Consider the following 19,252-nt stretch of genomic DNA (forward strand, 5'->3'; position numbering starts at 1 on the left):
AGGGATACTGGCAAATCCCTCTAACCCGCAGCTCCAGAGAGAAAACCGCATTTTCAACACCAGAGGGGCTGTTCCACTTTAAAACCATGCCGTTTGGGCTACATGGTGCGCCCGCTGCCTTTCAGAGACTGATGGACCAGGTGTTACGCCCACATCATGAATATGCAGCAGCGTATATTGATGACGTGGTGATTTACAGCTCCACCTGGCGAGAGCATTTGGCTAGGGTTGCAGCCGTTCTTCAGTCTCTAAGGGCAGCCCGGCTGACAGCTAACTTGAGGAAATGTGCGTTTGCCAAGACAGAGACTCAATATTTGGGATTTTTAATGGGAAATGGAAGGGTGAGACCTGTGGTCACCAAAATCCAGGCTTTGGTTGATGCAGCGATCCCCAAAACCAAGACTCAGGTGAGGTCACTACTGGGCTTAGCCGGTTATTACCGCCGCTTCATCCCCGAGTACGCCACAGTGGTTAACCCGTTAGTCGACCTCACCAAAAAGAGTGCGCCAAATTTAATTAAATGGTCAGCTGAGTGTCAGGGGGCGTTTGATACGATTAAGCGTAAACTTTGCCAGGCCCCCACTCTTATTACCCCAGATTTCACCAAAAGATTCATCCTCCACACCGACGCCTCGGATGTAGGGTTGGGTGCAGTCTTGTCCCAAAAAGTAGCTGGAGTAGAACACCCGATATTGTACCTGAGCAAAAAAATGTTACCTCGGGAGCGTAACTACTCCGTAGTCGAAAAAGAGTGTTTGGCCATTAAATGGGCTACTCACTCTTTACGATACTACCTGCTGGGACACTCATTTGATCTGGTCACAGACCACGCCCCACTCCAGTGGTTAAGCACAATGAAGGACAGCAATGCCCGGATAACTCGGTGGTATCTGGCATTGCAGCCCTTCATGTACCATATGGTACACCGTGCGGGGAAAGACCACCAAAATGCGGATTATTTTTCCCGGGAGGGGGGAGCAATGGGAAAGGTAGATTTAGCCGAGTGTTCCTTCGGCTCCACTCTGAGCGGTGGGATATGTGACAGAAATACAATGAGTTCTGGTGATAAATCTTCCTCCCGACCTGTGAGGGCGCTAAAGAACGGGAGGAGAAGTATCTGGAAGGGCTGGCCTGACAGTTCGTTTCCGGGACCGGAAAGTGGGTCAGCCTGGAAGGAAGCGAGACTCTGTTGTAAGACCGTATTGATCTGACAGGTAAACAAGGGGCAGCTGCAAGTAATAAGGCAGCTGCAACCGTTTACCTAGATATCATGCGGGATTACATATAGGGGCCAGGGTAACGCTGTTCTTTTCCTTCGTTTGGGTTAAACAGGAGGAGAGAAGGACTGAGAGGGGAGCTCTCAGAAATATAAAAGCAGGAATAAGTGTTACGTGTTGTGTGTTATTTCTGTCTGTCTATAATTGTCTGTCTTTTGTCGCACTACTAGACAGTTAAAGCACACCTCCGGAGCTGTCGCCACAAAAGCACTATCCGGAGCACCACTGCACAGAGCACCTGCACGACTGAGTTCACCCAGGACTGGTGACCGTGCATTTGTTTTTCTGTTCAGGACTGTGTGGGATTATTCACGCTCCCCGTGCTTTACACATTGTTGTGTACTGCCGGGGATTTATTATTTGACGGTCGCCAGACCTGGAAACAGCACAATAAACACTTGTTCACCGAATTATCGTTGTCTGTCTGTCACTCCTGCATCGCATCACCGCTACACCTGTTCCCCTTACCATCCACTTTGCCACAGTGGGTTGTTAGTGGAGGCTTGGATTACAGATTGGAAATAAGTACATTTAGCAGAGGAGAGAGTAGAGTAGAGGAGAAGGAGTAGAGGAGAGTGCGGTAGAGGTCTAGGGCAGCAGGGAGTTTGGTTCTCTTCCATTTCTTTTCAGCAGATCGCAGATTCTTGCTGAGCGGAGTGCCGAGGAGAGCCAGGGTTGGGGAGGGGAGGAGCGAGCAGGTCGGGAGGTGAGGGGACAAAGGGAGTCGAGGGAGAAGGTGAGGGAGTAGAAGAGGGTGGAGGTAGCAGAGTCTACAGAGAGTTGTGAGAAGGAGTCTATAGGAGGGAGGTGAGAGAGAGCAGTGGAGGCAAGGACAGAGGGGGAGAGAGAGCGGAGGTTAAGGCGAGAGGTGACAGTGGGGGTAGGAGGAGCAGAGAGAGAGGGGAGAGACAGAGAAAAAGAGATGAAACAGTGATCAGAGAGGTCCAGGGGGGTGACAGAGAGGGTGGAGGGGCAGCAGGCCCTGGAGAAGGTGAGGTCCAGTTGACGGCCAGCTTTGTGGGTAGGGGGGGATGGAGAGAGACAGAAGTCGAAGGAGTGAAGGAGAGGGAGGAATCCGACAGAGTGGCTGGGGTTGGAGAGATGGATATTTGAAGTCACCTAACAGGACAGTTGGGGTAGACAGAGAGGGGAGGGAGGTGAGTAGATAGTCGAGTTCATCGAGAAAGTGAGCGAGAGGTCCAGGGGGACGGTACAGTACAATTAGCAGGAGTTGACAGGGAGAGGTTAGTTGGACAGCATGAAATTCAAAGGTAATAACAGAGAGTGAGGAGAGGTCGGAGGGGACAGAAAAGAGTAAGGAGAGAGAGAGGAGAAGACCAGTCCCACCTCCCCATCCAGTGAGACCCGGGGTATGGGACAGGACGTAGAGAGAGGACAGGGCAGCAGGAGTTACAGTGTTATCAGGGGACAGCCAGGTTTCAGTGAGAGCAAGGAAATCGAGAGAGAGGTGGGAGGCAAAGGCAGAGATGAAATCAGCTTTGTTAGCAGAAGAGTGTCAGTTCCAGAGTGCACCAGAGAGTGTGTGGGAGGGGGGGGGAGAGGGCAGAGGGATGAGGTTAGAGGGGTTGGAGGAGCACCGGCAGAGAGAGGGCAGAGGACGAGGGCGAGAGGATAGAACAGGGATGTGGGAGACGGTCATAGCAGGACAGGCAAGACAAATAGGCACAAATAAGTTCCCCCTTCATCAAGGCCCCCCTTCGGGACGTTGGGCCCCTTTCGAGGCGTTGGGCGCCGGGGAAATTTCCTCGTCCTCCCCACCCTCTTGGTGGGCCTGGTAAAGCATAGGCAAGCACGGTAAAGCACAGAGAGGTATGGTAAAGCATATTAAAAACAAACCGTGGTAAATGAACCCTTATAAAAGTTTCCAACAGTATACGCATAGGAAATAGGATCAGCATTTCTTCAATCAGGGCAGCAGTGTGGAGTAGTGGTTAGGGCTCTGGACTCCTGCCCGGAGGGTTGTGGGTTCAATCCCTTGTGGGGGACACTGCTGCTGTACCCTTGAGCAAGGTACTTTACCTAGATTGCTCCAGTAAAAACCCAACTGTATAAATGGGTAATTGTATGTAAAAAATAATGTGGTATCTTGTAACAATTGTAAGTTGCCCTGGATATCTTTATATAGTGCCTTTCATAGTGGACCACCATAGAACATTGATTTAACATCTCATCCGTAGGATGGAACACAAGGAGCTTAAGTCACACAGTGAGTCAATAGCAGAGGGGGGATTTGAACCGGTGACCTGCTGGTTACTAAAGCCCTGGACTTTAACCACTGGACCACACTGCCTCCTATAGAAAAATGTTGTGTAACATACCATGCAAAAATACTGGTCAACTTTTCTAAACTCTCTACAGTCAGAGGCTTATGTGCCATGTTTCACTTACTTCTAGAGAATCCGAAAGACCTGTTGGCACCAAGTCCTTGAAGTCTATATGAAGAAATATTTAACAAAAGCTGCCCTTGGTGCTTACTGTAGAACTGTGCCAAAAAGGGTGCCTGTATCATATAGCTGACTTCCAAACGGTGTGCAGTCAGTCAGCCACAGAGTTTGCCACAGCTCATCAGATAGTAAGAGAAAACTGAAACTTAGGCCTCGGAAACTGATTACACAATTAACAGGTTTCACGACCTTTCCTCAGTGAAGCTCAAATGAGTCTGAAGATATTCTCTCTTTGAGTTAGTTACAACTCTTCTCAGAACAGATTCTCTCTGAGTTACAGAGTTAAAGATCTGCTCAGAACAGATTCTCTCTGAGTTACAGAGTTAAAGATCTGCTCAGAACAGATTCTCACTGAGATACACTTACAGCTCTGCTCAGAACAGATTCTCACTGAGATACACTTACAGCTCTGCTCAGGGCTCTCCATAGGGGCAGGTCTGTGGAGTTGGGGGCTACAGCCTCTGATTAAATAACTAGGAATTACTACAATAATGAACGTACTCACATAAGCTTCACTAAGACAGCTCCAATTGTTGTGACTGTGAAGCCTCCACACGGACTGAGACATGTATTTGCACCTTCTTATTTTAGCCATTCAAGTTTGATTCCAGGGTAATGTTTTTACCACGATAGATCATTAATCACCTTTATCACATAAAACAAAACCTGTGGTGGGGTGGGTGTGAGCACCTGCTTATAATACTTCCTGGGTTCTTGAGCCCCGGATTACCATGCAGTGAGTGCCTACTGGGCTCTCTGTGTACTTCAAGACCTCATTACTTCTAATGTAATGACAAAGTTAGCCTTTGCTGTACTTGTAAAAGCAGTGACTGAATCCTTGCTTGTTCTTTCTGAGATGATCTTGGCTACTGCTGACGCACAAATGATGGGGAAATTTTCCCATCAAAGAGGTCATTCATGTCATTCAAGAAATATGCAGGTTTGCCTTTTTCAGAGTACTGCTGAGTGATGCAAAGATTACTGATTACTTAGAAATATTGTAAAATAAACAGATATTTCTTCAATCGATGCTTTTAAAACCACAAGAAGGATGTGTGAAAAAACCCTCACCTTACCATGTCTTAACATCAATGATGAGAGATTGACACACACACACAGCCTGCATATGCAAAGGCAACAGTTCTGTATATATATATAATTTAAATATATATATTTTTTCAATTGTTTATTATTTTATTGTTTAATTGTCACCCGCACCTGGTAATGATTGTAAATGACTGCCAGGTGCAGGGTTTAAAAAAGGTGCAGCCAGTTTGTTCTGGGCTGCTGTGTGTGAAGAAGCCCTGGCAAAATTAGCCTTTGCTGTACTTGTAAAAGCAGTGACTAAAACCTTGCTTGTTCTTTCTGAGATGATCTTGGCTACTGCTGATGGTGATAGTGTGCTCAAGCGTATTGAAAGACAAAGGTACTGTGTAAAGCCTTTTCATGCTATTTGTTTAATAAAAGGTGTTTTTTGTTTTTGTTTTGGGTCAATGTTTTTTTGGGTCAGTGGTTTTTAAAGGGGCAACGAAGTTGCAGCACTGTTCACATATGGTGGCAGTGGTAATGAGTGCCCCAACTGACCCAGAAGACAAAATTAACTTTGCGGAGCTAATCAGGACTGTGGATAAGTCCACGACGGGCATGCTGGAGGTGACCCGCAGGCAGCGAGAGTGCAACGAGCAGTGGAGGCAAGAGCAGGGGTTGCCCGCACGGGAACTGGACATCCCTGTGTCCGAGCTGGAGCTGCTGCTGCAGAAGGTGGTGTGGCCTGCACCACAACAAAGAGTGCAGACACTGGAACTGGAGTCTCCTGCACCTGTGTCTGAATGGCCCGCAGCTGAACCTGCACCGGATCCAGAGGTCCTTACACCAGAACTGGCGTTGCCTGTGCAGGAACCGGAAGTGCCCGAGCTGCAGCAGGTACTGCTGCTGTTGGAAGAAGAGGAGGTGAGGAATATACCTCCACCACAGCCCCAACCTCCACCCCTGCAAAGCAGTCCGGCGCTGATGGGTGCGGTCCTTTGATGGGTGCGGCTCTTGGACACCCTGCCCAGGTCGGGGCACCACCAGGCACAGATGCTTGCCTGGTCCCTTGCGCCGCTCCCCCTGGAATCTCAGACGTTACTGCACGGTCATATGACGTCACTGGCATTCCTCACACCTCTGTCTCCAAGTTACCGGCCAACGTGTCGGTCGCTCCTGGCAAGCCATTTGGGTCCCTCCTCACCGGATCGCGGTCCCTTCCTGTGGGCAACTAGCCCTGCGCAGAGAAAATGTGTGTTTGTGGCAGGGAGAGAGTTAAAGTCTCCCTGCCAAATTTGTTTAAAAGACGGTGTGTTTTGTTTTTGTTTGATTTTGTTTTAACAGGTAACCAGCTTATCTGTCCTGTTTGTTAGTTAGGTTCCTGTTTCTGTCTTTTAGTTAGTGCTCAAGACAAGAGCTAGGTGTTTGTTTTCGCTTTGTTTATTTTATTTTGTATAATTAAAAAAAATTGTAAAGCTCTGATGCCACCTTTGTCATTGTTTAGTTAGTCCAATGAAAGGTATCACCTCCCCTCTTTTGGTTTCTCATTTCTGGACTGATAGGGCTCCCATTCCCCCTATCTGTTGAAAGAAATGATCCAGTGTGCAATAGGCTTTACCCACAGTTTGACTATCTGTAGGGTTATACTGAAGACTTTACTTCACTTATATGCACAAATGAAGCCTCCTTTCTCACGCTAGACCCTTCGAAACAGACCCTTTTTCACAGCTCCTAAATGTAAACTACAGTTAAACCACATATAGTTGCATTAATCAGACTTCTTTATATTGCAGGAAACCACATAGTTACGAGAAGCACAGGCAGACATCATTAGTCAAAGCCTACAATATAGATGTAACAAAAATGAATTGAATCTGTCCCCAGACACTTATTTTTTGCTGAGTCAGTCTTTGGTAAATAACATAATGAGTAACAGGGATGCTATGCTAACTGAAGGTCCGAGTCATTCTACTGCAGTTTAGACTAGCGAACTTAAGCAACAGTTACAATGCAATTTTACTAAAGAATAGTGTAGTGAGCTCAAACTGCAGTTACAACATAATTCCAGTCCAGTCTAGTCTAGAGATCTCAAACTGCAGTTACAATGTAATTCCAGTCCAGTCTAGTCTAGTGATCTCAAACTGCAGTTACAATGTCATTCCAGTCCAGTCTAGTCTAGTGACCTCAAACTGCAGTTACAATGTAATTCCAGTACATTGCATGAATTAACACTTTTCACAATCCCCTGATGGGCACATGAATGCATGCCATATACACATGATCAACATCATTTGTTACAAAGAAACAGGAATTAACAGGGCATAAAGCGGACATTGCTTTTAAGTGTTTTCCATGATGCCAGCCAGAGCCACTGGCCACAGAACCATTCTGAATGTTTGCACACACAATCAGAAGGTGAAGGTAAAACTACACATTACAATGACTTTTGTGCCTGTTTGTATTGTATGTACTTTAACTACTACAATAAATATTTTGTTTTGTAATAAATGAAAAGTGAACATGTTATGAAACCTAGTGACAGAGAAAGAATGACTCTTGGGTATAAATCTCCCTCCCAACCTGTGAGAGTGCTGTGTATAGGGAACAGAATGCCCTGGACTGCATGGCGTGACAATTTATTCCCAGAGTTAGGTGGAAGTCAGCCATCTAGAAAGGGGGCTCAGCTACGGTACACCAAGTCATCACCCCAGAGGGAAAGCGATGTGGCAACCGCGGATTGCAGGAGAAACGGCTGCACTCGCAAACCAAGGGTGTGTGACTGAAGGTACAAATAGGGGATGTGGCTTGGTGATCTGTTCCTTTGTTTATGGTTAAGAGATACTCTGAAGGATGAAAGTAAAATAACCGTGAGTGTTTAGTGTTTGTTTGTTTTGTTGAGTCTAATTGTACTGTTTGTTATTTATTAAATGGCTAACATGATCCGGAGCTGTTGCTACAGGCCAGCACAAACCTGGATTACAAACCCTCCCCAAATAAAACATTGTTTGGACATTGAAATCACTTGTTTGTCATTACTTGTGCACTGCATCACTTCTACACCTGCACACTGCAAACCACTTGGTCACAGACCTACATAGCCAATGGAAACAAACTGGACTGTCAACTTTTTTTTTGTATTGTGTTTTTTCATCTTTCAGACACTAAGGCACTATATTGTAGTCACTGTTGTTTTTAGCACATACAATTGAAGAAAGAAAGGAAGACGACTTTCAAAGCAATAGCAGTCTTGGTATTGGTATTCCCAATAGTCTCACTGTTTAGTGAGGTAGCTACATATAACTGCTGTGAAACAATCACACTGTGGGAGCCAACATGATGAGGAGGTGAATCTAATAAAAATCATGCTAAAGAATTTGTTTTTTTATTGGGAAATTGAACTTTACCACCACACGAATCAAAGTATCAACATTATTTTTAATGTTGTTTCTGACAGACTTCCTAATAGTATGACACCTCATATTTCATAAGAGGAGTGGGGAATTGTTAAACAAATTATCTATAAAAAGAAAAATCTAGTGAACATTTTGTTTTCTATTATTATTATTATTATTATTATTATTATTATTATTATTATTATTATTATTACTACTACTATCATATTGTCCTTAACATTGATGTACACATATATTTGTATGTATTAACTTCAATCTGTTCACTTTGTTCACCTTGTGCATCCTGCCGTTTGGGAGACCGGTAACACTGTTTCTTTGTGATTCTAGTGTGTTTTATAAAATACCAATCTAATATACGTTTAGCCATTTTGTATTTACGATACTCTAAGGAGTACATCTTGATTAGTTTCACACGAAAAATGCGGTTTAAAATATGAATACTGCAGGAATGAGTTTTTAAATTGATACTACAGCTTGTAAAAAGCGATCCTGTGTATGTGTATTGAGACGAATATGTGAACAGCTCAGATAAGTCATTGTGAAGCCCCCAGGCAAGCTGTTTGAGTCCCTCTCACATTCATTCAGTGACAGCGTTGAGGTTGGGTTTACTGGTAAAGGAAGTGCAGGGTGGGGGGCTCACTTGTAGTTGAACTTTGTTTTTACTACAATAACATTAATCAATATGTGTCACTCTGTTACTGTTCTGTGTGACTATGCCTTCCCAAATGTGTGTTGTACACTCCAATCCAACAAGCATATTCCCCTCCAACAAGTACTGGGACACAAATGAAAGAGATTTTTAATGAGGGGAATCAGCAAGCCTTCCAACAAGAGTTTATGCCTCAAAGTGTTACCATTCCCTACCAATGAGATTAGAATGACTGTCTGGGGCTGTATAGAATAATCATTGATGATTGTGCCAATAAAGAATTTGCCAAAGTCTGTAAACAAACACCATGGAAGCTGTTATACACAGCATATCATATACACACCAGTTACTGTATACAGCACTTTCAAGCATGCTAAGAAAAGCTTTAAAAAGCGTTTTGAGTTTGACATAGTATCTCAATCTGTCAATCTGCCCCTCTCTCTCTCTCTCTCTCTCTCTCTCTCCCCACCTCTCTCTCTCTCTCTCTCTCTCTCTCTCTCTCTCTCTCTCTCTCTCTCTCTCTCTCTCCCCCCCCCCTCTCTCTCTCTCTCTCTCTCTCTCTCTTTCTTGTTTTCCGTGAAGATCTTGTTCATGTTTCCTTCCTCTAGTATCAGAATACACAAGCAACAAAAAATTCAATCAAATGAAATAAAACCCCCAAAATGTAGCAGAAGTATATCTGATAAGGATTTATGTGTGGGCGTTTTTTTGGCTTCATTTGTACTTTTTTTCATGTATGACAGATAATTTCCGGCATGTACATCAATGTCAGCTGATTAATGACATTCAAAATAAGTTTCATTTTAATTTTGATAACCTAGTTGCCTGACCTTCATAGAGTCCAGTATGATAGTAATATGAATCAAGAAGTCATTAAAAAACGTAATAGGAGTTTCCCCTGAAATCAAGGTCTATTGTTATTTATTTCTTAGCAGATGATTCAAAAACTAAATAGCTGAAACCCACAATTCACACCGTACTTGCTCACTCACTAAATATCTTGGTATCCATGAATAGAAAATAGACAAATGATTCGACAAAGGACTTCATCAGTGGACACCAGTCTACCAATGCATGCTGAATGATTGAACGTATCTCGCAGTGGCATTAATGGTGTTTCAGACAGTTCCCCAGACAGTTCTAATATGCAATGTTACAGTTAGGTTAGGTTGAGAGCAAACTGAAGCTTCAAGCTTAGTTTAAATAATAAAATCACAAAGTAGGAGCTATCAGAACCATGGAAATATAAGGTTGTGATACACTCAATTAGAACATAAGACAAGTTCTGAACGAGAGGAGGTCATTCGGACCATCAATGCTTGCCCGGTTCCGAGTAGCCGATTGATCCCAGAACTTTGTCAAGTCAGGGCTTAAAGTATCCCAATGGCTCCATCAGACCCTGTGTCTATTATCAACACCCAGACAGGGACAGGGTCTGATAATATCATGCAGGTTATCATCACCACACTGAGACAGGGACATGGTCTGATAATATCATGCAGGTTATCATCACCTCATTCATCGGCTATAGAACAGATTTCCACCCCACTTAATAAAAGCACACGATTAGAAGATTTACATGGAAGTAAGTTGCTTTACTTTGTCTGGTCGCAACTTCTTAAGGTATGTATTTACAATGTGCTACACATGTCCAGTATGCACTGTATATAAATATTTTCTCCCAATTTGGAATGGCCATTTATTATTATTATTATTATTATTATTATTATTATTATTATTATTATTATTATTATTTCTCCTTCACCACAGCGATTCCCTACACAGCTCTGGGACGTGACACTCAGTGGGTGTCCTCCAATCCCATGGGCCAATTGGCGTCATTTTTACACCCAGGAACTCGAGAGCGGATGTCTGCAGGCTATCGGCTTCTGGAGGACAAAGACCAGCCCAGCAAATCTCCGCCCCCAAGCTCACTTGTTGCCTGGCCTGTAAGGGTCGTCGGAGAGCAGTGAAAAGAAACAGCCGGATCCCATCTCCCCAACCCCGGGAGCGCTAAAGCCAATGCAGCGCCCCCATGGAATCCCCAACGATCTCTGGTTGACTCCCCCAAGATAAAGTGACACTTGGTGCTTCCCTTTCAAAGCTAGGCAGATCATTCCAGAGTTGTGGGGCCCTATAACTGAATGCTTTACCACCTGTGTTTAGTTTTTAAATTTGTGGCACAGTAAGTCTAGGAATATATGGCATTAAAAGATTATTTAAATACGATGGTACAAGGCCATTTAATGCCCTATAAGTTAGAAGCAACACCTGAGAAATCTATCCTGATTCAGCCCGGATGCCAGTGCAGAGATTCTAGCACAGGAGTAATATGATCTCGTCTCTTAGTCCCGGTTCAAATTCTAGCTGCAGCATTTTGTATAAGTTGCAGTCTAGATATAACACAGCTATGAATACCACAGAAAAGGGCATTACAATAATCAATTCTACAAGATACAACAGCATGCATCAATCTATCAGTATCTGAGTGGGAAAGAATACTTCTCAATTTGGCAATATTTCTTAGATGATAAAAATAAATTTTAGTAATATTCCTGATGTGTGTCTCAAAAGAAAGATTTGGGTCAAAGACCACACCTACATTTCTCATTTCGTCTGCAAGTTCAGAAGAGAAGCCACCAAAGAGTACAGATATACTTTGTTGGTTCTGAGACCCTAGAATCATCATTTTTGTTTATCTGAGTTTAGCATTAAAATGTTTTCAAACATTCATTTTGTTATGTTAGCAAGACAGGTACTCAAAATATTTACATCCAACTGTGTCTCTTTTTACTGATATTAAAATGTTTGACTACAAATGTTTCAATAACTACTAATAATCAAAAAGTATACTTCTATAAAAAAAAGAAAAAAAAATTCACATGTCATAATACTTTTTTTAAAACTCATTATGAAAAACTTTTAGCTGATGGTGGGATTTTTATGAGTCACTAAGCATACATGTTTAGTGTGGGACTCAGTCACAATTCAGTCACTCATACACTCACTCACTGAGAGCTACTGTGCAGCACCACAGAGCACCAGAGAAGATGGATATCAGATCATTGGTCCTGTTGCCGTGGCTTCTCTTTCTGGTGCCACTGTTAAGATGTGCAAAGTCTTTGGATTGTGATAACAGCACACAGTATGGGTTTCCTTATCTTGAAAACAAGAGATGCTGTACCAAATGTGATGCAGGTAAGTACATGCTGATTATATATATATATATATATATATATATATATATATATATATATATATATATATATATATATATATACATATAAGAAAAAAGGTAATGTAGGTACAAAATGCAGCCAGGAAGCAAAAAGAACGTAAATTAATTTTCAAATGAGGCCTTTGGAATGAACATTCTATTCTGAAGTCATCGTGACATCATCATCCTCTGGAACTTTTCTTTTGAAAGACAACTTGTTTATGACAGCAGCTTGTTTACAATGCTGCTTTATCCATCCAGCTCAAGAAGGTCTTTTAGTCTGAAAAAATGTTCTGATATAATTGATTTTGTGATCAATTATTCACATTTTCGTGCACCTATATTACCTTTTTCTTTTTGAATTTGCTCCTTTTGGTGCACAGTTTTCCTTTTTCAAATTATATATATAAAAATACATATATATATATAAAACTGCAGGGTACAAAATTGAAGGCATATGAAAGAAAAGGTTTTTTAAAAGATGTACACAAAAAGTTTAAAAGATTAAACAATCTTTTATTTTCAGAACGTTTCGGGCAACAGCCCTTCTTCAGCTGTTTAAAAAGAAAAGTAAACACAGTGCAGTACAGTATTTTTTTTTATTTTAGGTACCTTCACAGTACTGAAGAATAAAAGAAAAATGTTTTAATCTTTTAAACTTTTTGTGTACATCTTTTATAAAACCTAGAGAGAGAGAGAGAGAGAGAGAGAGAGAGAGAGAGAGAGAGAGAGAGAGAGAGAGAGGGAGGGATGGAGAGAGAGAGAAGTAAGGTTTAAAATGTACAGATTCATTATCAAAGTTGTTTTTTGTTTCTTCTGAAGTTGGGGATGAACTACCTACTGTAGACCTACCTGCTTTCTTTGTTTCTTCCAGAGTACACCTGACAGTTTTATCGTGTGTGTTTTGCAGGTGAATATATGACAAACAAGTGCACATATTTTGAGGACACCAGGTGTGCGCGCTGTCCAGAAGGCTCCTACAACCCAGCGAAGAACAAGAAGCAGAACTGTGAGCGCTGCCGCATCTGTGAAGGAGGTAATGATGACAGCTTCACATCTTTACAATGCGCATCCACTTCAATTCAGCTCTTTCTAGTTTAACTGAGGCAGTGAAACTGTTTGCAAATTGTAGGGTGGTACTGAAAGACAGTCACTTAAACTGAAGCAGACTTTTTCCAACCAGATTGTATTGAATCCTGAACACTTTTGAGCAGGTACCTGGAAACCATTACTTGTGGTTATACTGAACCAGGCTACTTTTGAATAGTTCCCGAAATTATGCAGTGCTTTGCCTCAGACTTTACTCACAATATCCTGCCTCAATCCAGCCCTCCAGTTCCTCCAGTGAAACATCCACTTACTCCAGAACAATCTCCACATTAACTTGACATAACTAAGGGGTCAGGCTCATAGACTTTAAGGTACTGTTCTGTTATTACTAAAAGCTTCCAAAAGGCACAGGGGTTAGCTTAGGGTTTGTGTTTTTTTTTTTTTCTTCTGAAGTAGTAGTAGTTTAATTTGCTTTTTAATTTGATCTCCATTTGAAGCAACAATATTGTTTTTTATAGTTTGGCTAGGGTTTCACTGAATTAAAAAAAAACAGCGGTGTTTATGTGGATCAATCCAGGAGGCTTCTGAGAGAGAGCTGACATGATGTGATCAGTGTGTGAGTAGAATTGCCAGAGATGCTTCTTCTCATCAGAAGTGACATCAGCATTATGACATCACAGTGCTTAACAGTGCACAGCCTGTACTGTGCTGTTGTACAGGATGAACCAGGGCAGGTCATTGCTTAGGCTCTTGTGTAAGAGTAGTAGAGTGTGTTTCTTCATCACTGTGATGGCCTCCCTGCCTATCTCCTGAGCATTGCTTCAGCCAGCCTCTGCTAGAAGAGAATACATCCACAATGAGAACGCAATTAAGCCAGGACAGGGTCTGTGTAAAAACTAGATCTAGGCTTACTTTATTCTTCAAGTGTTTTGTTTGTTGCTGTTTTGTTTTAAATGTAATTTAGTTAGCTGAGTAATAGTTTCCCCTCCAAAAGGGACTTTTTTATCTTAAAATATTTTTGCTGGAATAACGAAAATTTGTTCAAACGCAATTTATCTATAAGATTAGATCACGCCCACACACATATATTTTCATATGTTTTCATTCTGTTTAATGTCTTTTGGTGGTCCCCCTACTGTTCAAAATAAAGAACACATTTGAAGCTCAGCATGGAGGTAATTCTCGGACTGTGTGATGTGCCGAGATCTCTGAGAGATAAACAGAGCAGCAAAGCTTAGCAGCAGCAGGGTCTGGCATGGTCAAAGCTTCCCCTTTCCTTGCATTGTGTGAGTTGCTTAGATCTCAGAAAGATGATAAACAAGGTCCCCAGGCAGTCTCCCCTGGTAAGATCCATCTGCGTGGAGGGGAGGGGGACTAGCTGCTTGGAATCCCATTGACAGGCTGGTGCAGCCTGGTATCTTTGTTGTTAGTCTGATTGCAGCAAGACCCTCTACCTTGAAGAAGAAGCAACCCCTTAACTACAGTATAGGGAGTCTTCGACATATCGAAGCATATAATACAAGCAACCGGATCTTCAACAGGTGAAAAGGGAGACAGTGATAATATTGCCAGTGCAATGTTGCTAGGTAAGGACGTTCAGTACGACCACGTTTCAATAAAACCCACCGCTGTCAAGGGGAATTCCCAGCAGCATGATCACAGCAGATAAGCAGACCCCTTTATGCTCTAAATGAGAGCTATCAGCCCTTATCAAGGCATGTCATTGGAAACGAAAGCCTTTGTTCTTAACATTTCTAATCAAAGGTAAAACAAGCTAATTTGCCAATGGAAACCTGCTCTGGTTATTAATCCCAGAAACAGAAAGCATCTTCTTGAGCTGTTTTCTTCATACTGCTGTTCCAGGTATTGCTCACTCGTGGGTGTTTCGTAGGTCTTGTCTGGTTTCGGTTCTGGAGGTCTTGTCTTCTGGTGGTCTCGCTATTATTTAGAAGAAGGAAACTTTTAGTTACTTGTGGGGTAAAATTTAACCCTTGTGCTAACAGTTAATATGTGTTCTGTGATCAAATGACTGTGACTGATCCCATTTTCTAGCACACTACATGACTATTTCACAAATGAAAAGCTTTTATAAGGCGCTTGTCTAACTTTGTACAACGGTTTTGTCATCATAATCAAACCTGGCAGCTGCTCTGCGCTCCTAGATTAGTTTTTGATTTCACTCTCAGTGTTGCTGCTGACCCTGCACTGTGCCTCTGTGCTTCTGCAATGTAGAGATCTGCTCAGATCTGCTCAGATCTTTATTTGTCAGTTTTGCTAACTTCCCTTCTCACTTTTCAGAAGGACCTTCTATGCAAAAACAATGGTAGAGAATGATAGAGGCCACATAATATATATATATATATATATATATATATATATATATATATATATATATATATATATATATATATATAATAACAGGTAACACGTGAAATGTGAGGTAAATGGAGGTGATCTAAAGTATCGTCTTAATAAATGCTACCCTGTTTGTCTCTGGTCTCCCCCCAGTGTTTTTCTATGAGAAGCAGTGTACCCGCTACAGCAACGCAGTCTGCAAGTGCAACTCTGGACTACAGTGCATGGATAAGGAGTGCTCAAGGTGTATATACCCTGCTGTAATCACAACCCCTGCAGGTAAAGGAAACTGAAGCTAAATGAACTGAATACACACAGGAGAGCCAGCACAGAAACGTGTGGGCTCCCCAGCAGACAAGAATAGAGCAGAATGGCTATGGGTAGAATGGGATCACAGCATGCTAAGTGTACTTTACCAAATGATCTTTAACGGCAATGCAGATAGACAGACAGGGGCAATGGCCATGCGATGGCTCTGTATTATACTGAGGGGCAATGGTAGCGCAAGTATAGGGCAGCTACAATAGAATGAGGCTGCCATTAGTAGAATGGGACCACAGTGTGCTAACTGCACCCTTATCAAATGATCTTCAATGGCAATGCAGATAGACAGACAGGGGCAATGGCAGCACAAGTATAGGGCAGCGACAATTGCTAGAATGGTACCACTTTGGGATAATATCCATATAGCAGAACCTTTAGGGGATGATTATCTATTAAGAAAGCAAGCAAGTACAAAATAGTGCTTCATTCCCTGCCATTTGTTTTTATTATTCGTCCCAATACCTACTCTATAGAACAGGTAAAAAGGCAACCATTACTAATCCTTAATGTCTCTTTATTGTTGGTTAGAAATCAGTGTAATAGTTAAACGGAGCACCCCAGCCAAAGAGCCTGCAGGTAAACCAGCCACCCCCGCCAAAGAGCCTGCAGTTAAACCAGCCACCCCAGCCAAAGAGCCTGCAGTTAAACCAGCCACCCCCGCCAAAGAGCCTGCAGGTAAACCAGCCACCCCAACCAAAGAGCCTGCAGGTAAACCAGCCGCCATACATGAATCCAGCAGCTCCAGCATGGCATTATAAACGCATTACACTGAATCCAGCAGCTACTGCATGGCATTACACTGAATCCAGCAGCTCCAGCATGGCATTATACATGCATTACACTGAATCCAGCAGCTCCAGCATGGCATTCTACACGCATTACACTGAATCCAGCAGCTCCAGCATGGCATTATACATGCATTACACTGAATCCAGCAGCTCCAGCATGGCATTCTACACGCATTACACTGAATCCAGCAGCTCCAGCATGGCATTATACATGCATTACACTGAATCCAGCAGCTCCAGCATGGCATTCTACACGCATTACACTGAATCCAGCAGCTCCAGCATGGCATTGTACACACATTACAGCTGTCTGCCCTTTACTTTGGCACCCTGGTTATGTGGTGAGTGCACTTCTAATTCATCTAACACAATTCTCTTTTATCTTTTAATTTTTCAGAAAATGAAATTAATAAACGCACAGCCAAACGTAAGACTTTTTTTCTGGTTTAAATGATTTAAAGAATGAAATAAAAAATAAAATAAATGTGGCATTCTCATACAACTAAACAACGGCATAGATTGCGCAATATCATTTGCAGATTGTACAAAGCTAAAACACTGGGGCTTCAGATCAGCACTCCTGGTACAACTTTTCCTGTTTGCAGACTAGATTTCATCAAGCAACATCATTTGTTTATGTTTAACAGTTATTTCTAAGTACACAATCTATTTTTGTGATTTGATAAAAAAGTTCACGTCTGTTTAGGGTGTCTTATTAAACTGCATATGATGACATCTTCTCTACAATACCAGACACAGCACAAGACATTTTCGCTTTAAACTATGATTATCAACTCCAAAGCCATACTGGCTTTCATAATGATAACATCATTGCTTTTCAATACCAAGATAAAAAGTTTTGAGCCTAACATTGATCTAGGCATAAACTTCACAATTCAGTGAGGTAGACAGACGTTTCAGCTAACTCCTTTTATAGAGTGTTTTATAGATTGATTGTTATAGAGTGATGTCACACGCTCTCATTGCCTTGTGTACAGGACACTACTGTTCTTTTTCTCAGCCTCTTTCTATCACTCTATCCCTCCCTGTCTCACTCTCACCCCCTCTCTCACTCTTTCCCCCTCCCACATTCATCCTCTCACTCCCGCTCTCTCTCTTTCTCTCGGCAGGTCGTATATTTCTCATCAGCTGCCTCATTCCTGCCTTTGTCCTGCTTACTGTAATAATATGTGTCTACCTACTCCACAGGACATGGCAGCCCAAAAAAGAGAAGATGTCAACAGGTCAGTACACACGCTCCCAAACCCTCTATCGTTCATATACTGCTTGAACTCCTGCAGGGGTAGGAACTAAGACTTTAAAAACACAATAGCGGGAGCACTTCCTAGCAAGTCCATTTTCAATCTTCCTCAGATAGATTTGTTTTCCAGACTTCTTTAGCCCTGTGAAATGGGTGATGCCTATTTGAGTATTGCTGTAGAATCAGTCAGTCTCTCTGTCAGGGACTTTCATGTTTCAGGTTGGGTGAGTCCTGCTGCACAGTCTGCTGGTAGAGGCAAATATAGCACTGCACAGAACACTGTTCCTCTCCATCGTTCACAAAGTCGATGGGGGTGCCCCTTGGAATTATTCTGCTCCTGAGAGATTTATTTACTGTAATAAAATGAATAGAATATCCCACCTACTTAAACATTCAAGAATATTTGAATTCTGGTTTGAATTGTGAAAGAATATTTGAACACGAAAAACCCATGTTTGTCTCAGCAATAGAATTTACACTGTATGAATATTGACTTTTTCTTTTTAAACTGACTTTAAAAGTCAATTTAGCCTTTTTGTAACAATGCATCACATTGCAGTAACTGAACAACTACCAGCAGCTGCTGATGCACAGTGACTACTCTCTTATTGCACGGAAATAGCCTTGTAGACAACCTCTTGTTACCTGGGGTAATTACACCATGGTCGTGGTTATTGCAATGTAACTACACACTTATTACACCAGTAGTTGCCCAGTTATTGCAATTGAATGCCATAGCTATGTAAGCCCCATAATCTAGAGTTCTGCTGGAGCTACACTCTGTCTATACCTCCATGCTGGTCCCCAATCCTCATCAGGAATGCTGTCTGATATCATGGGACCTCTGCAGCTATGCTGACATGCCTGTTTAATCCTCAGGAACGTCTCAAGATGAGTCGCTGTTCAATGACGAAAGTGAAACCATATCTGAGTGCCGGCGCTCAGAAGAGGAGGAAGGGCCGGTGCCTGTGCAGGAGGAGAGCTGCAAGGAGACCTTCCGCTGCGTCTGAGTGAAATCTGAATAGCACCCCTTCTGAAGAGTTTACTTCTTCACATGTCCAAAACCCTCAAAGACAGGATTAGAAACCGTGCCCAGTCCTGGGTTTCAGTTTTTATATATATATATATATATATATATATATATATATATATATATATATATATATATATATATATATATATATATATATATATATCTTAGATAGATAGATAGATATAGGTATATATATATATATATATATATATATATATATATATATATATATATATATATTAGATAGATAGATAGATAGATAGATAGATAGATAGATAGATAGATAGATAGACAGATAAATTAATTAATTAGTAGGTAAAAAGATACAGATCTTTTGGCAAAATTCTGTACAGCCATATTTTCTTTTCAAACATTTTGTATTATCAAGTGACCT

The 19,252-nt window shown here is 42.0% G+C and overlaps 1 protein-coding gene across 1 annotated transcript; it reads left to right on the top strand.

Moving 5' to 3' along the window:
* Positions 1 to 11,851: 11,851 nt before the first annotated feature.
* LOC117425243 (tumor necrosis factor receptor superfamily member 3) lies at positions 11,852 to 16,534 on the top strand. Its single transcript, XM_034042058.3, has 4 exons — positions 11,852 to 12,028; positions 12,958 to 13,083; positions 15,606 to 15,731; positions 16,305 to 16,534. The coding sequence occupies exons 1-4, from the start codon at positions 11,881 to 11,883 to the stop codon at positions 16,532 to 16,534; spliced, it is 630 nt and encodes a 209-aa protein (XP_033897949.3). The 5' UTR covers positions 11,852 to 11,880.
* The last annotated feature ends 2,718 nt before the right edge of the window (positions 16,535 to 19,252 follow it).

Source organism: Acipenser ruthenus, chromosome 20 (assembly GCF_902713425.1).
Source record: "Acipenser ruthenus chromosome 20, fAciRut3.2 maternal haplotype, whole genome shotgun sequence".
Taxonomy (NCBI): domain Eukaryota; kingdom Metazoa; phylum Chordata; class Actinopteri; order Acipenseriformes; family Acipenseridae; genus Acipenser; species Acipenser ruthenus.

Bases quoted from the DNA above. Each gene is read 5' to 3' on its own strand.
- LOC117425243 (XM_034042058.3), top strand. From the start codon at position 11,881: ATGGATATCAGATCATTGGTCCTGTTGCCGTGGCTTCTCTTTCTGGTG. The intron at 13,084-15,605 runs GTAATGATGACA...GTCTCCCCCCAG, and splicing joins CTGCCGCATCTGTGAAGGAG to TGTTTTTCTATGAGAAGCAG. The intron at 15,732-16,304 runs GTAAAGGAAACT...ATTGTTGGTTAG, and splicing joins TGTAATCACAACCCCTGCAG to AAATCAGTGTAATAGTTAAA.